This window comes from Danio rerio, chromosome 12, assembly GCF_052040795.2.
Source record: "Danio rerio strain M-AB ecotype USA chromosome 12, GRCz13ab, whole genome shotgun sequence".
Taxonomy (NCBI): Eukaryota; Metazoa; Chordata; class Actinopteri; order Cypriniformes; family Danionidae; genus Danio; species Danio rerio.
The window spans coordinates 29068575-29095636 of record NC_141032.1 but is presented as its reverse complement, the minus strand read 5'-3'; the positions used below and the strand labels follow the sequence as shown (position 1 = coordinate 29095636).

General features: G+C 36.8%; 1 protein-coding gene and 1 long non-coding RNA gene across 4 annotated transcripts in view; one reads left to right on the top strand and one right to left on the bottom strand.

Annotated features, from left to right (window-relative positions):
* The window catches only part of LOC141376810 (uncharacterized), a 100907-nt gene that overhangs the window by 47419 nt on the left and 26426 nt on the right, over positions 1–27062 (bottom strand). For both annotated transcript variants that reach the window (XR_015504208.1, XR_015504209.1), the window contains one exon: positions 8134–8250. This is a non-coding gene — a long non-coding RNA (uncharacterized LOC141376810). The remainder of the gene's footprint in view (positions 1–8133; positions 8251–27062) is intronic.
* The window catches only part of zeb1b (zinc finger E-box binding homeobox 1b), a 101763-nt gene that overhangs the window by 61166 nt on the left and 13535 nt on the right, over positions 1–27062 (top strand). For both annotated transcript variants that reach the window (XM_087274553.1, NM_131709.1), the window contains 2 exon segments: positions 16357–16524; positions 26505–26660. In XM_087274553.1, coding sequence (XP_087130679.1) covers positions 16357–16524; positions 26505–26660 — 324 coding nt within the window.

The window sequence follows — 27062 nt, the reverse complement described above, 5'->3', positions numbered from 1 at the left end:
CTAAACTTTCATAGCCAAATCGGATCATTTTCAGAGAGAGAATTTTTTTTTTTTTGTTATATTGGTTCATTCAAGCTTGAATCTTACCTCATTTAGTATATTATACATATGAATATTCTAAATAGACCTGCCTCCACTCCAGCTCCGACCTGCTCCATTTTCATTCATTCAGCTAAAGTAGTAAACACCACACAATGGCAAGTGTCAACTTTGATTAATTTAGACATGTTTGAACTAGAAACTGATTATGAAGAAGGGTGGTCTACAGGTTGATTTATTGCTCGCTGCAATGTCGGACACATAACTATATAATTAATATCTTTAGCTTGACGGTGTTATCAAACTGGTAATAATTGGTTGCTAATGTTACTCAAACCATGTTGGCATTCAACTCAGACAGTTATCTTCCAAAGGCCAAGTTTATTATTACATGTTGAGATGGTATGGGAGTACTTGACAACCAACACAAAAATGGTGGAGATTGCCAACTACTGGCCTGGCATGAATAAAGCAGTTTGTAGTTTATTTACAAGATAGTTTTGGCAATAAAGTCATCTGTATGCAAAACTTTTCATCACGGTTGTATGAACATGCTGAATATCCAATGAGCTCCTATGATTTTCTTAGTTTTAATGAATTGGAAAGCCCCAACCAATAAATTGATGGGATTGGTTTTATGTTTATGACAGTAGGAACATAATATTTTTTTGAAACTTTGTTCTATAGACTGCAATTTTATAAAAAATAATTTTGTTTGTTTCTCAACCACGCTCCCAGTGGACCACCAGCTTTGCAAACATTTCCATAGCTGCGTCCCAAATGGCACACTATACACTATGCGCTTATCCACTATACTTATGCACTTACACACTCAACAGCATAGCATATGAATGTAGTGTCATCGCAAATGGAACACTACCCAGCAAATGATTTTGTTTAATAGAGTGTTCTAATCTGAATGTAGACAGCTTGGCTAAAACAAGGCTAAACTTTTAAAAACTGCTTGCTAGGTAACGTTTTTTTACTAAGCAGAATTTAAACCGTTTCCCAGATGACATATGTCGGTTGCCAAATTCTATTACCAAATAATACCTGCCATGAGTATAATCGCATTCACCATCGGGAGACGATATAATCACTCTTGTAAAAGAATACTGCTTTCACATTCCAAAATAAAATAAAGTAATCCAACATCAGTGCCCGAAAGCTCCGCCCCTTCCGCTATTTGAGCAAAGCAGAGTCTGTTGAATGGGTGAAGTGTCCAACATTCCACACTTCGTTTTACGGTTGAATAAGTGTGTCACATTCAACAGACATTCAACAGACTCTGCTTTGCTCAAATAGCGGAAGGGGCGGAGCTTTCGGGCACTGATGTTGGATTACTTTATTTTATTTTGGAATGTGAAAGCAGTATTCTTTTACAAGAGTGATTATATCGCCTCCCGATGGTGAATGCGATTATACTCATGGCAGGTATTATTTGGTAATAGAATTTGGCAACCGACATATGTCATCTGGGAAACGGTTTAAATTCTGCTTAGTAAAAAAACGTTACCTAGCAAGCAGTTTTTAAAAGTTTAGCCTTGTTTTAGCCAAGCTGTCTACATTCAGATGTCTATTAAAACACTCTATTAAACAAAATCGTTTGCTGGGTAGTGTTCCATTTGCGATGACACTACATTCATATGCTATGCTGTTGAGTGTGTAAGTGCATAAGTATAGTGGATAAGCGCATAGTGTATAGTGTGCCATTTGGGACGCAGCTATGGAAATGTTTGCAAAGCTGGTGGTCCACTGGGAGCGTGGTTGAGAAACAAACAAAGTTATTTTCTATAAAATTGCAGTCTATAGAACAAATTTTCAAAAAAAATATTATGTTCCTACTGTCATAAACATAAAACCAATCCGGGTATTTAAAAGTGCACTTATTATTTTTAGAGTTTTCAGTGTGATTGCACTACTTACACAATTCATACTACAAAATGGCCTAGAATAGTGCATAAGTATGTGGTTTAGGATGCATATCATGTGTCCTTAACCAAACACACCTGATTGAGATCATCAGCATTAGCAGAGACTGAAAGACCTGTAATGGCTGTGACAAACAAAGGAGACATCCAAGACATGCAGTATTGGTGGACCTCCAGGAACATGGTTGAGAAACACTCCTTTAGAGTCATTTTTACACAGCTGTTTTTAGGCAGCCCTAAAGCGAGTCTGTTTCTGCTTAGAGTTCAGTGTAAAGACGCTATGCAGTATTCAACGGTTTATGCAAATACACATTTTTGAAAGTTTATCTTTAGGTTTGAGTTCTGCGCCACCTTTGCAGTGTAAATATGCTTCAAATTGATGTTGACTAATGAATTTTCTTATTTCCAGCATATTTAAGCCCATGTTAAGCATGTAAACACATTTAAAAACTAGATTTTACCCAAAGGTAATTTTTGAAATGAATCTTCTGCCAGTCAGCACATATGAGAGAGAGTGAGTTAAGCTTGTGAATAAGGTCGGTCTCACCTCAAACATAAACACGCTAAAGTAAGCGCTGACAAAGTGAAGCTGCACACACTGTTATCATAGCACAGGTATGACTGCGCTCTCTGACCTTATTTAGAAGAGCCCAGTTGCACAGAGCAAGATTAGCTCAAAATACACACTCGCATAGTCTCACATGAAGGCCAGACACACAACATGCATGGTCAGATGAAAGTACTCAAAGTCGCCCTTGCTCAAAAACACACTGTATATTCCTCATGGTACAGTAACACATTAGTATTAACACCGGCAACAATCAGCAATCATGCTAAGTGTACATTAGCAGTGTGTTTGTGCTTTATGTGAACACTTCTTCAGTGAATAAAGGAGACAGCCTGTTGCAACTAATTAGCTTCTTAGCATTGGCTGGATAATGATGCACTTGTGAAGTGTCGCTGTTAGCAGGGCAAGTGGCGCCAATGCCATCATTACACAAGTGTGAGCACGGACTCCCAAAGGACAGGAAGCGGGAAGGAAAGCATGGGAGAGCTAGGCGACTGAGATGTGGGAGTGTGAATATTGTATACTTACAGAACAGTGAACTTGTTATGTAACTCATTGATGTTGTGGCCTATAGGTTCAGCCATGGTCCTTCTCAAGCAAATAGGTCTGCATATACTACTCTGAAGTGTCTTTTTGAAAATGATCAGCTGAGAGCACCTAGAGGGCACAGTTTTTAGCTTGTTGGTTGCGATTGTTGGTGATTTGTGTCCCGCCCCTTCTGAACTGTAATTGGAAGATTGTGTAAAAAGTAGCCATGAATCCATTCAACTATTTTTATGCACATTTAGGTTATGCGCATAAAATTTGTTGATGGAAACGCCAAGACGTGCACCAGTTTTGAAAATGTGTATGTGTATATCTGGGTAGGATAAACTTTTTATTCAATAAGAAGAAATTGGCATGAACTATGATGGAAACACTTTTAATGAACAAATTCCAGTAAGCACATAAAAAAATCATGTGACTTTGTTATAACAGATCATGTGATAATAAAAATGTGTGAATGGACAAGCTAGCAGGCTGACCACACTTTAAAACATCTGAAATGCTGTTTTGGTCATTCTAAAATGCCTTAATCATTTCTGTATTAATGTTATTATATCCTTAATTACTTCCAGAGTCATCAAGAGCATCTGTGCTCCGTGTCTGATGCCTTTAAACACCACCACGTGTTCATTATGCATCAACATTGCCTTCTGAGGTGAAAGTAATTTATTAAATAAAGAAAAGATTGACGCAGCTTTTCCTACCACAGCAAATTCAGTCTTTTCTCTTGATACTTGATGCTAGTTATTCAGAAAGTGACAATTTTGTTCTCTTTGACTTGTTGGATGGAAAAGCTGCTTTATTCGCACGTCTTTTATACGATATTCCAGATTTGTGCATACATTTTACTCACATTTTTGGATGGAAACATAGCTATTGATGGCCACAGCATTTCACCAAGCTCTCGAAAGAAAACACTGCAGCAGCAGTATAGCCCTCAGCATGAAATAGCCTCCAAGTGCCTCATCACATTTTTAAATACAGTATGCAGGACTTTCATTTAAGACAATTAAAAAAAAAAATGCTAGCCTCAAGGAAAAAAAACACTTTGTAATATCAGCTACTAATTGTATCAGCCAGTATGAATATTAATTTTAGACTCTTTTAGGCTCTTTGATTACTTTCCAGTCATATACACATTTACAGAATTCTCCACAATTTCTGAGTTAAGTAGAATTTCGCAGTATTTCACCAAAAACAAAAGCTTAAGGATTTGAAATATTAGAATTAACCATACTTGGTCCTGGAGGTCCAGTGTCCTGCATATTTTAGTTTCAACCCAGGGTCTCCCCGACGTCTTAAAAAGAATTAAACGTTGATTAATCCATTATGAGAAAATTAAGGCCCTTAAAAGGTACTAAAAAGTCTTATTAATGTTTTTAAAAGATATTAAATATTGTTTAAGCTGTGTCCAAAGTGTTTGACTTAAAAAATGAATCATTATATATAGTTTCTTCCTAATATTAACAAGCTCCTCCATCCGGGTGATGTCACGTAATTTGCAACAAACGTGGGAAGGTGATGTAATGCTCTCCACAATGCAAAACCATAGAGCAAAGTAGACTGCAAAATGGGAAAATGTAAGTTTGCGTACTCCTGGTCGGAGAAAGATGAAAACAAACACATGATTTATTCTTTCAAGCTTTGTTTCTTCCGAGCTTATTTGAGTTCTGTTGCATGGTTGTGCTCCATTGATTTATTTAACTACAACTGTTTATTACAGTAAGTTAAAGGTTTGACACTGATTACAACTTGAAGTGGCGATGAGGTCTTAAAATATTCTGAGAAGGTCTTTAAAAAGTCTTAAAAATTTATTGAAATTAGCTTTAGGTTTCCTGCATATACCCTGCAACCAGCTAATCAAGCTCTTTCTAGGTATACTAGCTTCCAGGGAGGTGTGTTAATGGAATTGGAAGCTAAACTATGCAGGGCACTTGGACTGAGGTTGTACACCCCTGTTTTAAAGTGAAGATTTTAGTAAATATAAAAACATTATTATTTTACTGGGATGCTGATTAAGACTGTTGATTCAATAATAAAAGATCAGCCATGTTTACTTTTAAATGTAGATTTTTATCTGCCTCTAATAAGAAACTAATTATCAGCTCATCTGTGTTGGCTAGAACTTTAATATCGGCGCATCCCCTGGTTTCTCATCTCTCTTCCTCTGACATCACGATGCGCATCACATGAATGCTAAACGCTTTGCAAACTGGGCCACGCTGTGCTCCATCTGCCTCTGTTGCCTCGCTCATGTCTCATTGGGAACAGGTTGCCCCCTACAGGCCAGAGCAGAGAGAGCCCAGCCTCTGAAAAACAGTCACTGAATGACATGAGCCGCATGTGGAATCGGAGTCTTTCTGCTCACTCCCCAGACGACCAGAGATGTGTGCGGTGACCGGCTTTTGTTTGATGTAATGGCTCTGTCTTGTTGTGGTTAGTGTGTGTGTGTGCAAAAAGAATGCTGGGTGTGGATGTGGTTGAAGGCTTGTGATGCTGCATGTGTGCGTTTGCCTGTGGAAAAAAGTTTGTGCGCAATAAAAAAAAAAGTTATTCAGTCAGAACGTGTATGGTCCAGAAGGGTTTGCTTTGTTCTTCCAGTCCTGTATTGTTATTTTATTAATTTTTTTTTTGGAATACAAGGTACAAACAGAAGTGTGTGTCGGTGTGTATTGAAGCTTTGGTTTATATATAGCCCATTTCTAGTGCAGGGTGTGTCTTCATTCCTCTAACGTTGCTTCAGTGTGTATACATACTTCAAACTATCACAAATCCAGCTTTGCATCATGGAATTGTTAGAGATGCACCAGTTCAGATTTGACAGTTTTTGACAGAGAGATCTGACAGGATCTATTCACTTAGTAGGTTTGATATCCCATTAGTAGTGAAATGAATTTAAATAAAAATATAAACTTACACACATTACTAGTAAATAAAAAAGACTCGATGGGCTTAAAATCTGTTCTGCATATGCAGATTCCGTGTGGGCCTACCCATTAGTTCAGTGTGTCGTTTTTTTAGTAGCCGAGTTGCAGAGATGTTGGCATTACTCACATATCCTAAAACTCAAATAATGTTTTCAATGCAAATGAAAGGATTTTTGTACATTGCACAAGTTTCATCACAAGAATAGTATGGGAGTACTGAATGCGGGAATCGAGAAGTTTGTAAACGTTCATACTCTGCACACCATAGTTCATTTATTTAATTATTTTCTTTCCTCCACCAACTATTCCAGCATATGTTTTAAGCAGCTGATGCCCTTCCAGCCACAACCTAGTGCTGGGAAACACTCGTACACTCTCCCATTCACACACACACTCATACATGGACAATTCAGTTTATTCAATTCACCTATAGTGCACGTCTTTGGACTGTGGGGGAAACTGGAGCACCCGGAGGAAACCCAAAGCAACACAAGGAGAACATGCAAACTTCACATTGAAACACCAACTGGTCCCATCAGGACTTAAAAAAGCAACTTTCTTTCTGTGAGGTGACAGTGTTAACCACTGAACCACCATGCCACCCTACCATAGTGTACATTAAATAAACCAAAATGTGTTTAAACTCACAAAAAAGTCACATTAGTAAACTTTTAGCATCAAAAGATGTCAGAGCAGAGATATAGGTTCCATAATGCAAGCTGAAAGTGTAATGGGTTACTTTTCATTTACATATTTTTAGCATATGAATATCCTATAAGTATATGGAGTGTGTAAGGCATTGAATGCACTATAGGTAATGATTAAAAGTAGTATATTCTGGGATTAAGGTGCTGCTATATCATATAGTTGCTCATGTAATTGTCATACTAAATCTTTGAAATTCCATCAGACAAACATTTTATGATAAATTACTTTGAAAATGAACTGCCCATCACTGTAAAAAACGCTGAGTTCCTCACAATTCCTTCATGTTGTCCTAACATAAATCTATTAACATAATTCATCAATTTTCCTTTGGCTAAGTCCCTTTATTTATCATGGGTCACCACAGCGGAATGAACCGGCAACCTAAATTGCATACACTGTAAAAAATCTTATTTTACCATAATTTTTTTTACATAAAAATAAAACACATTAAAATAATGGGCATTAAATGACAGAAATTTACAGTAAAATAACAAGACATTAAATTACAGAAATTTACCGTAAAATAACAGACATTAAATTACAGAAATTGACAGTAAGAAAAATAGACATTATGTTACAGAAATTTACTGAAAATTTCGATTTAAGGAAATTTCTGTAATTTAACATTTATTATTTTACAGTAAATTTCTGTAATTTAACAGCTGTTTTTTATGGGGGATTTTCTGGCACCCAAGCTGCCAAAAAACTACTCCGTAAAAAAACAGAATTTTGATTTACAGTGTATGTTTTACGCAGCAGCCTCTCTTCCACTCTTCCACCCACAACCCAACACTGGGAAAATTAACTTAATTGTTTTATGTTTAATCCACTTTATTTTGTAAAAACAATTATGTCGTCCCCAAAACAACTTTTGGTTTGTGTTGTTTCAACTCATTTTAAATAAGCAATTTGAACAAGAAGAAAAGTCATTTTTTGAGTGATCTTTTCTGGACAAGCCCATGTTACAAATGCTGAAAGTTGTGTTAAGCACTAAAGTTTAGAATTTAGAGTTTAATTTAATTGGTTAACACTACTATGAGCAGCAGGAACATGCCTTAGCAAGCACTACTAATTAGTCTTTGCAGCTGAAAAGCAACAGTGCAGTGTGTGCCTGTTGTAATGAAGGTTAAAATAAGCCGACGCAGCATTCTGTCGTTATGGTCGAGCCACTCAGGGAGAGTGTTATGATTGGACATTCCACGCATAGCTTCCCTCACCAGGGTTGGAGGAGCGAACTAGAAGCAACTCCTGGACGAGTGAAAAAACCCAACTATCCACTCTTACTGTAGCCTCCTTCTAAAACAAACACTCAATCCTCTCACCGCAAAGATAGCTTTGGAAAAAAGGCACGTTCTTAAGCTGTGTTTGCAATGGAAACCCAATTACAGGACTTTTTTTTGTGGAGATCACCCACCTTGTGTTGTCATAATGTTGGTTCAGACAGGTATACAGCCAGTTACTTTCCATACAAAGGTGAAAACTAGTCCAGCGATGCAGAGCTCAGGATTCAGGGAGGTAAACGTGCTGGTCGCTGTGAAGAGGAAAGCATGCTGTAATTTACCGCTCTTGTGCCCCCCTCAAGATCGCTTCGTTGGTGATAAATCCCATGAACAGAATCCTGAGAGAAGTATCAGTGTGCCCCAGCGATTATTTTCTTACACCACAGGCCACAATGATTAATATGTTCAGCAGAGAGGGTTCCAGAAGAGAGACAACTCATGAAAGATTTAATGCACTGTTTGCTCTTTTAGCGCATTTGATAATCTAGCTGGCTAATTCTGAGACTTCAAAATGTAAAAATCCATATTTGACCCAAATTTACAAAGTGTAGCGTTTTCTGTTCTATTATGCGTTTTAAAAATGCTAATTTATTCCTGTGATGGCAAGGCTGAATTTTCAGCAGCTATTACTATATTTAATAATAACGCAGGATAACTTCCCCTATTTTTATATTTAGATTACCTTTGTACTCGTCTAACTTGTTTCAGTTAACCTTAAAAAATAAGTAATTTAATAACACTTATAAATGTAATCCAGCATCTCAAAGTTATTCACAATGTTATGATGTCTATTTAAATGTCAAATATTTTACAAAACAGTAGTAGTGCATTGATAGACTATTTTTGTCAACATATGCTTCTTGTTTAACTCCAACTAAGGCGCATTCTGATTACATACCCCTATATACATTTTTGGAGAGCACCAAATACGTCCCAGGAGCTACAATTTTTTGCAGTTTCTGTTTTCGCGAATCCACAAAAGGCCATTGTGTACACTTTTTCAGATCTCAAATTTTTCTTGGGAGGGCCATTTGCATCTGCTCTTCTCGCGTAAATCCACCAGAGGCTGCTGTTGACTGACTTACTGACTGAATGACTGACCAATAACCCCACCCACCCCTTTCCTGAACCCAACCAAGTGTTTTAAAAACCACCAACTGACCCGCCCACCCACTTCACTAGATCCAACCTACAGTGTTTTTAAAAGCAATCCAGAAAAAAGAACAGGCCTCGCCTGATTTTCACTACTTTTTCAGATTTTACCACATTTTCTCCCTGTTATTTACTTGTTTGTTTTATTTTGGGCTTTTGCCTAACCTGCATACTGGAGCCATTCTTCGCCAGACTCAACTTCACTTTGTGTCTCAAATCCACCGACGTACGCAGCGAGTCACTGGACAAACTGTTAACAACAGAAAATCCGTCCATACAGAAGTAAGCTGTCAGCTGGTAAGCGCAAAAAGGAACAGCTACATAATTCGCAATTTCCAGAAATAGGGCTACTTATGTAGGGCTATAATGAGCCTATGTTGCCTAAATCAGGGGTTCCCAAACCTTTCAGCTCACAACCCCCAAAATGGCAATGCCAGACCCAAGTCTATTCATCATTTAAATTTGAAGAACACCACTCTAAGATCATCCTCCATGTTCAGTTGTGGCCTGTATTTATTTTGAATGTACAGTATGTAAGTGCTGTAAAGGTGTCAAAAAGTTTAACTTGGTGCAATAAAATCTATGTGCTGTGTCTTTAACGTAACGTAATCACCCCAGGGGTCACAAAAAAAAGAGAGGCTGATGGCTTTTTATTTGCATTTTGTTTTTTTTAAAGTAACTATTAGCTACATTTTTCTTGTTCTGTAGGTTTTGGATAAATATGGTAGAAAGAATACTTTAATGAAAATAATTAGATTTTTGAAAATCACAAAGCCTCATTGTCCTGCGACCCCCACTTTGGGAACCACTGGCCTAAATCACAGATTGTACATGCTCTTGAATGACCTCTACATTGAGATTGAGAGGTCAAGTAGCAGATGAGAATGTTCTTAGAGCCAAAGACTCAAGGGAAACCTGCAGCTCACCTTCCTAAATGACAAATCAATAACTCTTGTCTGCCTCGGAGTCTCATGTGTCTTTTATCTGAGCTGGAAGAAAGTTCGATTTATTATTTAAAGGCTTCATATTTGATGCAATGTACTGCTAACAAGCATTTGAGCTCTGCACAGGTGACTGGAGATGTGCATGCACTCATTTGGATCTCGCTTTTAGAAGCATTTATCAGTGTGTCTTGACAGATGTCACCACAGCGCCCTAGGGAGCATTAAGGGATCCCAAGTGTGTTTGCTTTCAGTAGATGATTTGGAAAAGTCACCTGGAGCACTGGGAATACTGGGGTTATCATACAGGTACAGAGAAGCAGTTTGGAGTCCAGTTTTGGCCCAGTCAACATATCGCTTCACTGGGTTGATTGTAAAATCCATAGATGAGGCATAGCTGGAAAACTGATTGACCAGTAGGAATGTAGACTCATTAGGCTAATGGTTTCATAGGCTGACATGACATATTCATAGTGCTGTGCGTGCCGACAACTTGCGCAAAGATCGCTGATGGTTTCGAAGGAATGTCGATGTTTGTGTGAGGGTAATTTTTTGTGATATTTTAGGAAGTATGAAGTATATTTAGCAATAGTTTATGTAACTACTGTGAGTAATAGTAGAGCCTTGGCCTTAGCACACAAGCTAAAAATACATTAAGATGTAGTTCCATTTTCCTGTTCTTTCTCTATTTGAGGTTTTAAAAATATATGTTAATTGTGAACATTTTGATTTTGTAAATGTTTTTAAACACTGCATATCAAAATTTAAACAGCTTTCCATTTTAAATATTCTTTTATTCATTTTCTTGTCGGCTTAGTCCCTTTATTAATCCGGGGTCGCAACAGCGGAATGAACCGCCAACTTATCCAGCAAGTTTTTATGCAGCGGATGCCCTTCTATCTGCAACCCATCTCTGGGAAACATTTAGAACATTTAAATATTCAATTTATTCCTGTGATTTTTTTGGTGGACATAGTTGCGGTCGGAAGTGATCCTTCAGAAACTTTTAACAGTATGTTTACATGGACACGATTTTAATACGATTAAGACAATACTCTGATTAAGAGTCTATCATTTAAACAGTGATTTTTGATGACCTCAATCTGACTAAAGTCATAATCGTACTAAACAGAAATCAAATTAAAAACATGTGGAGTATGGCGATTTTAGTCGTATTTTTGAAGTACAGCACTGACATGTAAACACCGCAATCAAACTATTACCGTTGGATGGTATTTTCGCCACATTTTGCAACAGTATAGTTGATACACACACTGCAGTTTGACATTATTCCCCTCACCTACCGAGGCAGTAAAGGATCACACACACCTGCATAGCGAAATGCAGAGGTTTTTCATTCATATAGTGTGCGATATCAAATTTCATTCATAAAAATAAAATACTAAAATAATTTGATTACTGATGTCCATGTAAATGTAGTCAATTATTTTGGTATTCTGGTAGCATTTCTTATCAGTGTTTAACATGGTTGTGCTAAAAACTATTTTGTAGAATCTTTTTTTTTCCAATTCCAATGAACAGGAATTAAAAATTTATTATTAAAAATAAAATATTTCAAACAAGACTAATGGCTTTACCTTCAAGTTCAATTCAATCCATGCTTACTAAATAAAACATTAATTTTAATGGACTGTGTGAGAAAGCAATCTTAATATTTAACATGTGGCCCAAATTATTGAAATTATTAAAATTTTTATTATAAGTATGTGAAATATTCAATTTCTGCATTAATCAGGGTTTCTGCAGGTTTCACAAAGTAATATTTAAGACTTTAAGACCATCATGAATGCAATTTTAGACTTATACAGGGCTAAATGCTAATGATTCTTTTCGAATATCCTAGTTAGACAACATTTTCACTTGCCCTGTAAAAAGTGTTAAATTTTAATACATTTAATAATAATAATTTTGTTTTGAATATTTTTTGTATTTATAAAAAAAATCCATTCACACACCCTATAACCCTTACCAAGAATACGCTGTAAAAAAATCCTGGTTGCCTTAAATTTTTAAGCTGCATCGAATTAACCTTATGAGTCCATTGAACTTATATTATGTTAAACTAACCTAAAACAGTTTGTTTAACTTAAATTAAGTTAGAACAAGAATTATAAGTTACAATGAACTAAAAAAATATGTTGTCATGACTAATTGATCATATAATTATTACAGTGTAGAACAAAACATAATTGTCAATTACTTCAGTCTACAATAATAATAATAAAAATAATAATAATAATAATAATTTATTAATAAAAAATATAGATCAGGTCAGTATCCCTATAGCATTAAATGAATGGAGAACTTTTAAGCAAATGTTATTGTAAGGAAAGTAATTAAAGGATATTTTAAAAAAGTTTTATTGAGATGGATTGTTTGTTGTTAATGGCCAGATAGATGAACAAAGAAAAATTAAGATTAAAAATATTTAAGACAACATTATACATTATACTACAACACATTTCAGTAGATTTAAAAAAAAATTTTAGCTTTTTAGATTTAAGACTTTGTAAGAGCCAGCAAATACCGTGATTAATGTTATATTTATATTTATTTATATAGTTTTTTTTAAATAGTTGAAAAAGTCACAGGGGAGATAAAATAAATAATAGAGAGAAAAAGACGTTAACCACAACATTATCTAGATTTATTAAACAACTACAGCATCAATCTTCTGATTTCTGACCAAAAAACCTAAATAAAAATATGAGTAGCATATTTGTTTTTTGTACAGTAACATTTCTATTTAAAGGTGTCAATGTTGAATGTTTTATCCGGTCTCCTACGCGTCTTTTATTTAACAGTTTGTTCTTCCTGTGCCTTTACACAGTTTCAGTTTACGGCTCCTGCATAATGTGAGCTATTCCTTTCTCTGTAAAGCGTTTGTTTAGTCACTTTTCCTGTGTGTACCTCCTGAAGGCTGTAATGAAATTTCTCATGTGGAACGGCGGAACAAGGCTCGTGGCTGTTTGTCATGGATCATTCGCAGTGAGCTCACACACACACACTCTCCACTGTCCCTTTACTTCCGTCTTCTGCTGACTAGCCACACCGTTTGCTTCCCTTGGCTGAACAGCCTGATGGGATTGGTAGCATCTCCTTCACAGTACACCGAATTGACTGTTGTGGCGATCCGTGCATCACTCGGATAGGTTTGACAGAACTTGTGGCTAGTGAGCGATGGGACTCTCTTTACGATCGCATGATTTTTTTCCCCATTTTGTTACAGGCGCCATTTTTACAGCCAGTGACTCTCAGCTTTAGAAGCACCACAGGTTTTTGGTCTGATCCATGACCTTAAAGCTGAAGATGAAGTGCGAGATAGAAAGAAACAAAGAGGTTAAGAGGTTTGCACATGCCCTGCACAGGTGGAGAATGAAAGTACAGGCCAGAAAAATAAAAGAAGATTGAGTGTGAGAGTGAGCGAGCAAGAGAGAAAGAGAGAGAGAGAGGGTTGGTTAAAGAGTGCAACAAAAAGCACAAAATCAGCTGAATGTAAATGTGCCAGATAAGCCCAGCAGAAGAGATATGGTGTGTGTGTGTGTGTGTGTGTGTGTGTGTGTGTGTGTGTGTGTGTGTGTGTGTGTGTGTGTGTGTCTACGGCCAGCCCCTGTGCTGACTTTGCTCCTCTCAAAGGAAAATTGATTTGGCCAGAGAGAGGTACTTAGATGAGTGGAAAAGAAGAATGACGGAGAGCTAGAGCAGTGAGAGAAATGAAGAGAGGAGGAGGACGGAGAGGAAGGATTTCTGGTACACCTATCTTTCCCTGTGAAATGTACACCAACTGTGCACGATCAAAATAGTTCACACATATTACGGCAATAATCACTGTTGTCTTAGGCGTTATTTTCAGTTCATGTGATTCTCTGTATTGGAAAATACCATATAAAGGATCAATTCGGCCAAAAATATAGATGATGTAAACAATAACAATGACCCTGATGTATTTCCTGTTTTACATTTTAAATTTCCATAGCTTCTGAGACTTAAAAAGTACCATGTAATGATAAATAATGTTATAATAGCTGTTATAACATCAAGTTATGATTGAATTGCCTCTTGTTACAGATATAAAATAGTTTAACAACAAGCAGGAAATGTTCATGAGCCAATTACATCACCACATTGAAAATATCTATAGTCAAAGTTTGATTTATGGTCTTCTATGGGGTATAAAAAAGACATTTGAACAAATATTCAATGGTTTTAGTCCAAAACATCATTGAGCCCCTCTGACTTAAATTGTTTTGGACACCACTGACTTTCATTGAATGGAAAAAAGCAGGCATTTAAAATAAAATCTTTGTTTTTTTTTGTTAAGAATGATCAATATGAGGGTGAGTAAATGAGAGTTTTTAAATGAGTTAAGGCCTGTACACATCAAGGATGATATCGACAAAGTCAGTCACAAACAATAGTGACAAACTTGAAGTTTAAAAGGATTTGTAACGGGTTCCTTTTTTTGATCAATATATAAATCTGAACATTGCGTTTGATTTATGGATGCTCCATTAGAGGCCTTGTCCTGCCAGCACTTACCTATAACGAATGAGAACCTGTTGGGCGAGCTTACCACTCCGTCATCCGCTGTTTTAATAGAATGTCAAATCACACTTAGCCTAGCATGCAAACACACACATTACTAATTAAGGCCGTCTGGCCTGTTACAGAAAATCAATGCGTTTCAGCTCGATCCCTCTCTCTCTGCTGAAATGGAGGTCAAACAGTCCCTCCTCTTTGTCAAAAAACTAAAGAGGCATTTAATCGTTACAAAAGTTTTTTTTTCAGTTGCACATATATAATTTCTAGATTCTATAATCTCCAGAATCCAACAGGTTCAAATGAGAGGTTTCATTTAAGATAAAATATGTGCTTGTTTGAGCTGCCCAGGGTTGTGTTTTATCTCCGTTATTATTCATTTTATATACAAATTCATGTGTGAGGTAATTTAAAAATAGATATTGTAACGGATACAGATGATACCGCTTAGGTGAAGGAAGAACACAGGCTTGACTTCTTTTAAGACTGGTGTGAAAATTCAAACCTTCTCCGAAATATTCCTAAATCTGAGGATGGTTATTGATTTTAGAGAGAGAGAGCACAAAGCAAATCTCCTCCCACATTAATTAGTTGAGGAGCAAATTTAGTTCGTAACAAATTATAATTATTTGGGTGTGATGTTGGAAGATAAACCTATGAGGGATGTATGGACGGTCTGTATAAGAAAAAAAGCTTCAGCATTGTACTTCCTAAAGCAACTATTGTCTTTTAATTTTGACAACACATAGTTGATCATGTTTTATAGTGCTTTTATCAAATATATTGCAATCTTTTGTGTGAGCCCAGAGAGGTCACTGGGGAAGGTGGTAACAACAGCCAGTAAGTTGTTGGGAATAAAACTAAAAAGCATTGATAGTTTATACAAAGGAAGAGTAGTAAATAAGACTATCATGATTGTCAATGATAAGAGACACCCTTTATTATACACTTTCCAATTGTTATCATCAGGTTGTAGATATTGTGTTACCAGATGTGTAAGAAATAGGATACAATGATCATGAATACCTCAAGCAATTAACTTTTTAAATTCCTCCTCTTAGTAGCAGTTGATGGCCAATAGACTGGATTTATTTAGAGTAGTTGTACCGTGTTTTATATGATTTATTTACATAAATGCCAAATGTGAAATGTCAGATGTCTCGGTGAGTGAATGCTTCAAATTAAATTTCCCTACAGCGACAAATAATGTTAACTAATAAACTGCATAGCCCTTTTTAAGTTTTATCTGGTAAATTATTTCACCATTACAGAACCCGAGTCATCATTTCACGATGGAGATGATCTGATAATATGTGACTGTTTCCACATTGCAGGACCATTTGGCCATGAATGGCTTTAACACGAGCCATTCTGATTTATTGATTCAATCTGGAGTGATTCTTTGTCTTGTTTCTCTGGCTCCCTGAAAGACACAGGAACTGCTCCACTACTATTTGGCATTTAATTGAATTATTCCCTCAAGCGCACTTCATCTCTCTGCGTCTCTTCAGTCATCTCTCCCGCTTTAACAATTGGTTTCATCTGAGCTGCTGTGTCTCTCTTTAATCATGTCTGCCTCTATCTTGTAGTCGTTTTCGCAAACAGCATCTTTTCTGAATCTTGAGGGTTTCATCAACCCTTCTGTGGTTTTCAAGCTCCATATGTTAGCATTCTCCTTAAGTGTTGTGTTTTCTCTGTCTGCAGTGAGTAACTACAGTCATGTGCTGGAGGGCCAGTCAGACTCCGATGATGAAGATAAGCTTCACATTGTGGAGGAGGAAGGGAGTCTCCTGGACGGGGCTGACTGTGACAGCGTGGCCCCTGACGATGACCCCAACAGGACCGCTGACCCTGACGGCAGATGGGACGATGGTAAGCCCGTCCTGTTGTGACATTTTTAATCAAGAAAGTGCTGTATATATGGAGTCTCAGTTCAGGTTCACCTGATCAGACAAGTTTCTCAAGAAGTGTTTACATAAGAGACGAACCTGAGTTCAAAAATAGACAGACGGAACAGAGCGCAAGTGCCTCAAGAAGCAAATCTTTGAAAAGGCAAACTATTTTTAAATTGACACGCCGTCTTAAAATGTCAATTTTGTGGCAGGATGCTCAGAACACAGTACTAAACTTGATGCAACCACCAAAGACATCTGTCTGAATGTCTATGGCTTTAGTTGTGGTGCTTTATCTGTCTGACAGACAAAACACAGCTCACTGTCATTACAGTAGATAAAGCATCTTTAGATGTTAAAGAACCCCAAATTACATGATATAATATATAAGGCAGTGTTTGATGAAAAATACGTAAATGTAAAAATAATCACAGAGAAAAATAAAAATCTATAGTCAAAAGGTTTCCACAGCAGTGCTTGCCACACATATTCACTGATACATTTTAGTTTTAAAACAGCCTTTTACAATGAAAATGATCCATGTCCACACTGCCGTTTCACCTATTGTTTCTGAACAGCCCTCCAACCACACTACACCACTGAAAACACACATCACCTGACCACACACACACTCTGGCATGCACTGCAGCGTATGCTCGCGTCTGAGCTCCAGGCAGTCAGCGGGTGCTTTGAGCACAGCTCCCCAGGTGAGAGCTGTGCACGTCAGACTGTTCATCAAGAATCTACCGCTGGATCAAATCTCACTATATTTATTAAACGTGATATTTAAATTTATATAATTAATCTAGTCTATATCTAACGACATTTCCCTACTTTGGTTTTTTAGATCACATTTTTATTTGACTGTTAAGATATTGAAACAGTATAGCCAGGATCATGTGAATGATGTTATAAAGTAAACTGTTCCCTTTGAAAATTTACCCGACGTATCCTCGGGAGTTTGTTTTCCATATCAAACTTGCAAAGTCTAAACTACAGGGAAAGGATGCAAGACTGAACTTTGTGGGAGATTCCCAGCTGCCATTTCTGTGTGGAGTTTGCATGTTCTCCCCGTTCACATGGGTTTACTTCAGGTGCTCCGGTTTCCCCCACCAAAGAAACGTACTATAGGTGAATTGAATAAACTAAATTGTCCGTAGTGTATGAGTGTGTGAATGTGAGAATGTATGGGTGTTTCCAAAAAAGAATTAATGAATTCATTGCCTTAACTAATATCTCTAACACTGCGTTGAGCAAAATATTAGAGTGATCAATGCGAGGTTGTGTTGTTATGGTGATTCATAATTAAACAATAGGCTTCGTCATACAATAATCAGTTATTTTATCAATAATAATCAGTTAAAATTTTAATAATTAGTTATTTTATTTCATCACAACAACCTACACAGCATTGGGACACTTAAAAAAAACTTTTCAGATCTTTAGCAGTGAATTGTCACTACTAGCATAATTGGATTTGCGACAGAAGATTCCAAACTTGCTATATTTAAATATTTATCAGCATTCACTGTTGGTTTGCATGAATAAGTCATATTTATACCACCTCAAGAAGACACATGAAGAGACCTGAAATGGCAGTCAGTAAAAATTGTAGTCAGAAGAGGTCAAGGTGTTCCTCTCATTGGAAACCAAGCACCAGAATTAGGCCCGATCCCAATTCTAACCCTTAGCCCTTGCCCTTACCCCTACCCCTCAGTTTGCACGTTCACTTCAAGGGGTAAGGACATCACAATTCTCTTATGCTTGAAGGCGTAGGGCTAAGGGGAGGGGTGAATAGCCCTTTGAACGAAGATTTTTCAGAACCACTCTTAAAACCAAAGAGTAAGAAAATTTCCCAGAAAACACCAGCCACAACGGCAGTATTGCTCAACCCGGAAGTAAGGAGATCCACAAATTAGTATTTTTTGTCAATAGAATAGAAGAATTTTTACAACAAACAAACACATGTTTTAACATATTCATACTGGCATTCGTGTTTTACCGGCATGCTTAAAAAAATAAATAAATAAAAAAGGCAAAATTTCACAATCTATAATCCATAATCATAACTCCTGTACAGCAGTCCCACAACATTCTCACACTCGATGACACTCGAATCCCCTGTCAGAAAAATCTAGTGGCTGAGAATGAGTTTTTTACAGTGTCTGCTATAATGTTAATGTTGTATTTGGTGTATTTAGATGAATATGGCCACTGCGTAAATACACAGTACAGTTACGATCTTATTGCCACATTAGATCCTTATGGTAACATAGTATATGCCTTCAGTGATTTCTGGAAGATAAATACCAAAAAAATAGCACAACTGGAATAACAACAGCAGTCGTGATCGGTGATCTCATATGAAGCAAGAGATCGTGATGACATATGATGACGTGTGCAGGTGCTGTAGTGCTGTCCCTGAATTTGGAAGCCCTTCCCCTTAACCCTCGGTTGTAAGGGCCAAGGGGAAGGGGTAGGGGTACAAAAATAGAATTGGGATTGGGCCTTAGTGAGAGCTGGGTGGGGATGACCCGGTCACATGGAATGAAAATGTTTTCGCAGAAAGTTAGGGGAGTATAGCCAGTACAACTATAGCGATAAACCCCACTTTCAGCTTTTCCACACACATAGCAATAAGAAAAAAACGATCATCAGCAAGTTGGAATTATGAAATGGAAGATAGTTTGTGTAGATATAACAGCGATACTTCTGTCTTCACAAAGTTTTTATGATTAAAAAAGCAGCAGCCTCAATGCTATTGTTTGTTTACAGTCTTGTTGTGCCTCAATGACATCACTCACAATTTTATAGACATCAAGCGATGAACATATAGCCTGAATTCTCTTGTTCATGACTTGTCAGCAGACAGCCTATTGCGATTAGAAACACTGATTGAGATACAATTGAGCACCATTCTTTTGCGTCCTTGCTTTCAAGTACAGACATTTTTGTCAGAAAAAGCAGACCTTCTTTTTATTGTGTTGCTGAAATCTTGGCTCTGTCTGGATAATGAGCCTTGATGGAGGCTGACTGGGATACAATAGAGCTCTTTTGCCTTCGATGGAAGGCATTTCTCCTGTTTTTGGGTTAATTTGTATTGCCTGCAGTGTGGGGATTGTTTATGCTGTAGAAGCTGAACACAAAGTCTGTTGTGTGTGAGCTACCAGGGTGCTATTGTGCATTATAGTTAGTGTTGCGGGACGCCGGCATCATGGCAGGTAATATACCGCAGCTATAACCACAGCAACTGCTTGCACAGCAGCCTCTCTTTCAGCTTTTTCAGTCAGAACATTTCCTGTATTGCCAGGTTTGCTTCAGAAATTCATAACTCTCTGTCATTTTAATTTCTGCCAGTGTTCATTGATTCATTCATTCCTCACTCCCGACGTCTCTGTCAGTTCTCTGCAGGACGGAGCTTCAGCGAAGAAGAAAGTCATTGTTTTTGGCAGAGCTCTCCAAACATTAAACACTTCACAGAAATCTAAGTTGAGAGAAGCGACTACTCAAACTCTCTTTACCTCCACATCTTCTCTTTGTCCGCATGCTTATTCTTTGTTGTAGAACACTTGTTAGTCTCTAACATTTTCCCAGAATTCTTTGTCTACTCTCTTTTAACATGTTCCAGCACAGGATCCAAGCACCTGTTGTGCCTTTTCTCCAACATTTCGTAGCTTTTCCCTCACCATTGCAGCAAGAGGCCCAGATATACGAGCCATTATGAGGTGTGTCACATAGAGGAATTGGGCTGTTGAGATGTAATGTGCATTGTTCTCTGTTCTCAGATGTCGTGTTTGAGTTATATACACTTCTCTGCCTAAGCTTCCCATCATTCATAGAGCTCAGGGCTGTAAAGCAGCCACTAGCCGTAATGGTTCAGCACTATCAGTCCAACTCGCTCTCCCTCTCTCCATTTCAGGCTACCCTGCACCTCTTATTATTTTCTTTTTATCTTGGCAGTGATCTCTGTTTCAGAGTACCATCTCGCTGACTCTCTGCGGTCTCTCCGCCGGTGTTTGTTTTAAGCCTTCAATTCTTGTGCGCCCCTGTACCTCAACCTCCACTTTAACTTTCCCTCCATCGGTGCTATTTTTCTGCGCTTCATTCTTCACGATCAGATGACTATCCGCTTGCTTACTGTCAGCTCTCATGTTCTCTGAGATGAAAACGGAGTCATTTATGGGGTAAATGCTCTGTAAACCAATACATGATTACTGCGGTATGGATGGTGACGCTGCATATCCAATTCAATATGTCATATGGCTCCGTTCTCCAGTAATTTAACCACACATTTCTTGAACCGGTTGTTGGAATCAGCTATTTACGTAATGCGGTGAGCATAGGCACCTAGCATAATGGAACAAGGAACATGGCGGATGCGCTTACCTCATTTTTTTTTTTACTGTTGGGGAGGATTACTTTCTATATTTGACTCACAGGTTTTAAAGTGCATGAGCATATGGTGATGGAGAAATCGCTCACCGGGGAACGTGCTGTAAGTGCCTGACTCATAATGGAAATCCCACCTCAGGTTTAATCAGGAAAAGTGAAGCTGTTGAATTCTGGGCAATGTAGTATTAGCTGATTGGCAGAGTTGGGTGTAAGCCGTTCCACAGTAATGCATTACTGTGTTCTAATTACATTTTTGGGGAACACACTAATGTTACAAATTACATTTTTAATTTGTGTAGTTTAAATACAGTTACTTAAGTCAATGTAATTGGGTTGCTTACGTTACAAATATAGTTTTATAAGAAAAAATCTTCTTTTAAATCATGTTTTCCACTGCAACGTCAGTAAATAAGCATGCGCTTTCAAATTGCTGGAGAATGTGAGCTGAAATGGTTGCTGACGAGAGTGGCTGCTTCTTCAAGTGAAAATGCAGACATTACTTTGCATTTCACTTCTTTCCTTATGTTTTCATGCTCAATGAAATCAGTCTATGTCCAGTGTCTAAAAAACTTTCGACTGCTTTAAACTTGACCAGCAACTTGTTTAAGCATTTGAACAGAAAGAATTCTATGACAACTCATTTCCAAGGAGGACACCTAAACAGGCTAATTTGGATTTTTGTGCAGGATCGGGTGTGAAGGTATCTTCTGAATGTGAAGAGAAGCGTAGCTGCTTATGTGGCCATTCACATATCGCATCTTTTGCATGCGCAAGTTCATAATTTCCGATGGAGGCACGTGGCTTGTGCGCGCTTGCATTTTTCAGGTGAACCCAGTTGAAAAATGAATCACTTAACAAGAAATAACCAATCAGTTTCATACCTTGTGTGAAATATACATATTTTGGTAACTACTTCAGACAAAAAGTATTAGTTTTCTTCTTAATGTCTTTTGTTTTAAAAAACAAGTAAATGATCAGAGAAATTTAAGTTTTGGGTTAATGATCTTTAAATTTTTTGAATATGTCAAGCTGCTGTGATCAACCCATTGTAATGTTTTTCAGTAAATATTAAACTACTGAAAGAGCTGCAGTTTATTTTGTATTTTTATAGGTGTATTTTAAATGTTTTAAAAGGTAATTCAGAGTAAAATAATTGGTAATCTGATAACTTTTTACATGAAGTAACTATCAGTATCAGAAGTAATGTAATCAGATTATAATTTCCCAGTAGTAGTCAGTAACTTGTAATCTATTACTTTTTTAAAATTACTTACCCAACACTGCTGATTGGCTTTGCTTATAACAGTTGGTCCAGTTCAAGTTTTACCCCAAATATGTATTTCTATCATGTATAACAACAATCTGTAAGATTGTATTAAAAAATAAATAAGCAAAAATAATAATTTATATAAATATAAAAAAATGCATTTAAGTAAGATATTGTGAAATCAAGTTTTAAAAGTTATTTTCTATAAATGAATACATTTAAATATTGCAAATATTAATTACAGTGTAATTAATCCAAATATTTAGTCAATTTATTATAATAGATAATATTACAGATAATATTTCTATTAATATATTTCATTATATATTAATATAATACTTGTAATAAATATTAACATTAATGCCTTTATTCTTGCGATAGCAATGCTAATTTAATTTCTTTGAAATTATGCTTAAAATCCCTAATGCTTAAAATGGCATTTAGCTGAACAATTAATAGTAAAAACTAAAACATTGTATTTGTTTTTTATTTTATTACTCATTTTTTCTGACTTTCATTCAGCAGAAAGTGATTAGTTAATAATGCTGCTTATTGTTTTTGCAAACTGCATACTTTTTTTTAGATTATTGACAAATAATGATTTTTACATTATAAATGTCTTTACTGTCACTCTTCAATTTAATGCATCCTAGTAAACATCTTTTAAAATCTTTTATTTTTGAACTTTCTATAGACATAAAACTTTAGTTAAGGACAATTCAACCTACAATTAGCATTTTATTTTTAAAAAGTCAGTTATTAACGATTACAATCCGGAATCATATTTATCGCTTTGCCATATTATAATCAACATCACAAGCACAAGCCTCCACCTATTAACTTACAGTATACAATAAACACCAGGGTAAAGTTTTTAAAAAGCACAAATCAGTTTAGGAGAGTTGTCTGTTGTTCAACCTAGTATTGGATAGAGGCTACATTTAAAGGGTCATGTGAACAACCTCACAGAAAAATCAGATTTGAGCAGAAAATCCGATTTGGGTCCCATTTAGCTGCGGTGGGAAGGCCTTAGTAAACCGTAACTGTTTTTATAGTGGGTTTAATGGATGGTGTAACTACAACTTACAAAACCTCTCGAGACTTCATGTACATCTCTTTTCAGTCAGTTTCTCTAGTTAACCGTCCAAAGTTAAAGTAAATCTACCAGCAGGGTGAGCTTTGACACTCATGTGACTGAGCTTTAGCATGCTAGTGCGTCAACCTCAAATCAAACCAAGCCTGTCAGAAAACACTCATGCACTTTATCTGACCTTCACCCTTAATGTGTTTAACAAGGTCAGGATGTCACATAGATTATACGTGCGTGTAAGTATGCTACTAGTCATTGTTCAAAGAAAGTTTCAGTTTGTCATACAATCACAAGATCAGTCTCCATTTATTATTAAAAGTCCTGAGGGAATATTGTCCTTCAAAAGATGTCACAGGACTTTAATAATGTGGGTAATAAAGTGTTTCTTGGAACTGGTGTAGAGTAGAATGAGCTTGTGTCTCTATCTCTGGCTTACTTCTAAAGTGAGAGTGTCGCGGCTGCAGTTGTGTTGTGATGTTATGACAACAGTGTGCGGTAATGGCTGGAGAGTGCTGGGCAAAGCTTGGAGCACGAGCGCTGGTAATCATCTGTTCTTTCGCTAGCAGAAAAGCCTCACACCCAGATTTCGAAACGATGTAAACCTCTCTGGAACGACTGGGAGGGACCTGCTGGAACATTAGCTATTGAAATTCACTGGAGATCGTGATAGGAGATGATTTCAGCTGAGTTTATCTTTTTCATTGTGCTCGTGGTTTTTCTGTCTGAAAACGCCAAGAGCGTGCTTTAAATGAATATGCAAATGAGTCTATAAAAATTAGCATAGTCCTCTATTACTCTTCTTGCGCCTATTACTTGAAGAGCAAGCTAATCTGATTAGCAAAATTACTGACTAAAGTCTTTTTTGTATCACAAAAATACAATTGTGGTTTCATGATTAGCGAATTAGCTACTGTTTTCATTGTCACAAGTGGGTTTTTTTGTACACACACACACCTTTCAGTTGACATTTATTTCAAGTAACAAAAATGGTTATGATTTTGAATTAAGTTTTAAAGATCACCTATGATGTAAATCATCTATTGGAAACTGTTTAGACAGAACTGTGTGTAGGTATAGTGTGTCCACAGTCATATTAAAGTGATAGAAACACAATAAGTCTCTTTTTTATTTCCTGACGTTAAATTATATCCAAATCCCTCCCTCCCATTTTGAGGCCCACCGTGACATAGCAGTGCGGTTTCCCCCGCCCACTGAATTGATTTATAGAGGAGTATTTAAATGTCTCCAAAATAAGTAAACCTGATGAAAGTCTGCAAGATGTTACAAATGCAGTATATGAATGTTTTTAGATTCGTCACAGTACTGTTAATCTTGATAAATCCCAGCTGTTAGATACATAAATTATAAAATATTTAAACTGGGTGTTATGTAAATGTTACTCCAGACTTAAAATAATTGACTGTATTTATAGTTGATGTATTATTTATTAGAAGTAAATTTCAAATAACATTAATAAAATAAAATGTTTACAATTAACAAACAGTAAGTACTAGGGCTGCACAATATGGGAAAAATCTAACATTGCAATATTTTTTTTTTCTGCGATATACAGTATTTTGCCATATTAATACAATTTCAGCAGATGACGTGAATAGCTCTATTTGGAATGAAATCATTAATTTTGATTGGAATAATCATGTAGAGGAGTAAATCAAAGATATTGCAAGTGTAAATAAATAATAAAGAGCAAAGATAAAAGTGAAATAAGTAGTCAGATATTCAGGTACAGTAATACGATACAATTTGATATTATCATTATATTTCACAAGAAAACCATCCCCAATATATCATATTTGTAAATCAAGGGGGAAATGCATGCATTATAAGATGTATTTTATTAACAGCACATATATTTTGTAGAATTTATATATGTTTGATCTGACACTACGAGAAGCGCCACCTCATGTACTGTCACCTAAAAGGTAAATGGTAGAAGCGCAAGGCTGATGAATTAGTTCAGATCTTTTGTACCTTTAAAGAAATATCAATATTTGACTACATTAATATTGTATTGCTGGTGGAATTATTACAAAAAATTAGCATCAATATTTTGTCCTGGCCCTATTATTGGATAATCACATGTAATGTAAAATAACACTGTGCATTCTTCATTGCTGATCAACTATAATAATCCTAACTCCACATTGCAGATGCTGCGATGTGAATATTGCGAATGCACATGTTGCGATATCGATACTGAACCAATATATTGTGCAGCCCTAGTAAGCACATTAACAATAACAGATATTGAATTTATAATATATATAAGACTAATGTATAAAAAAACTAAACTCTGTTGAGAAACAAAACACTGATGACACGATATGCGTCTTTGTACATAGCCAAGGACGCCCTTGCGTACTGTGGTGAGAAAATCCTACATGTCAGACAAATAAAGCGAGTCAGTGTGAATCAGCGTCCCTTATGGAGACATCACTGCTGACAAGGGTAGAGCACGTTACAAAAAGAGCTGCTGAGGAAGAGAGCGAGAACAAGCAAAAGAACACTGACAAACACAATAACAAAAAAAACCCTCTTCATTTCGTTTCCCTCCCTCACATATTGCAGGATCTCTTAAATCGTTCCGACACACAAATGCACAAATGTCCTCAGGTGTTTCCGAATGTTGTTTTGACTCGCTAGCAAATGCCATTAGTTGTAATTGCTGACATTGCGGACTCATTTTCAGCATACGCATGAGAGAGCGCATAGCTAAGGCACAGAACTGTGTGCTGCCCGAGGGCTCGCTTTCTCCCGGAGCCGTCGCTTGTTCATTTGCAATCGTTAGTTGAGCCAATCTTTCGTTTGTGAGCAAAAGAGAATGAGAGTACATTTCTCAAATTAAAGAAGCTCGTTTAATGGCGACGTTGAGCTCAGATTGTGCATTAAGCCCCAAATTGAATTAGCTGCACCAGAGTCATTTCTTTTTCATTTGCTTTTAATAGGTAAATGTGCAATCGAGGACTAATAAGTGTGTTTTTGTGGGTGTACATGCCCACGTACATGAAGCGGTGTATCTAAAGCTCATACACACTCAGACTCCAGTGAGTATTTAGCTAATGTACTGTTTAATAGTGAGTCACTGCTAGGTATTTCTGTTATTTGCTCTGTTTCTAATTACGCATCCTTCATATTTTCTGTTGTGTATCACAGCAGTGAGCGTCCGTGTATTTGTGTGTGTGTGTTGCAGTAAAAGAGGAGTGCGTGTCGGATGAAGATGAGAGGAGCAGAGATGCTTTGGTTGAGGAGATGCTCCAGCAAGGAGACACCGCAGTCATCTTTCCAGAGGCTCCAGATGACGAACCGCGACAGGGCACACCAGAAACCAGCGGACATGATGAAAATGGTACAGTCCAACAGTAGTAAAAAACTTCAGTTTACAAATTGGCGCATGGTATTTTCATGCCAAATACATGTGTAACTGGCTTCAAAATATCAGAAACACATGTTGCTTGGATTGCTTTTATAATGTGAACACTAATCGAATGTGGTGGAATGACCCACTGTTTTAGTCTTTTGAGCTCCAGTAATGATGATGAACACTGATGTACACTGTAGTGATCAAAATAGACTAATTCAACTTTTTTTAAGTAACTTAATGCTTTAACCAAAGAGTGTATTAGCTATTTCATCTCAGTATGCTACAAGTGATGGTAAAAAAAAAAAAGTATATTAGTAAATCCCTCATCAGGAAATGTATTCATACGGTTTCATTCAGAAAGTTTTTCTTCATAGGGGAGTCGATGAA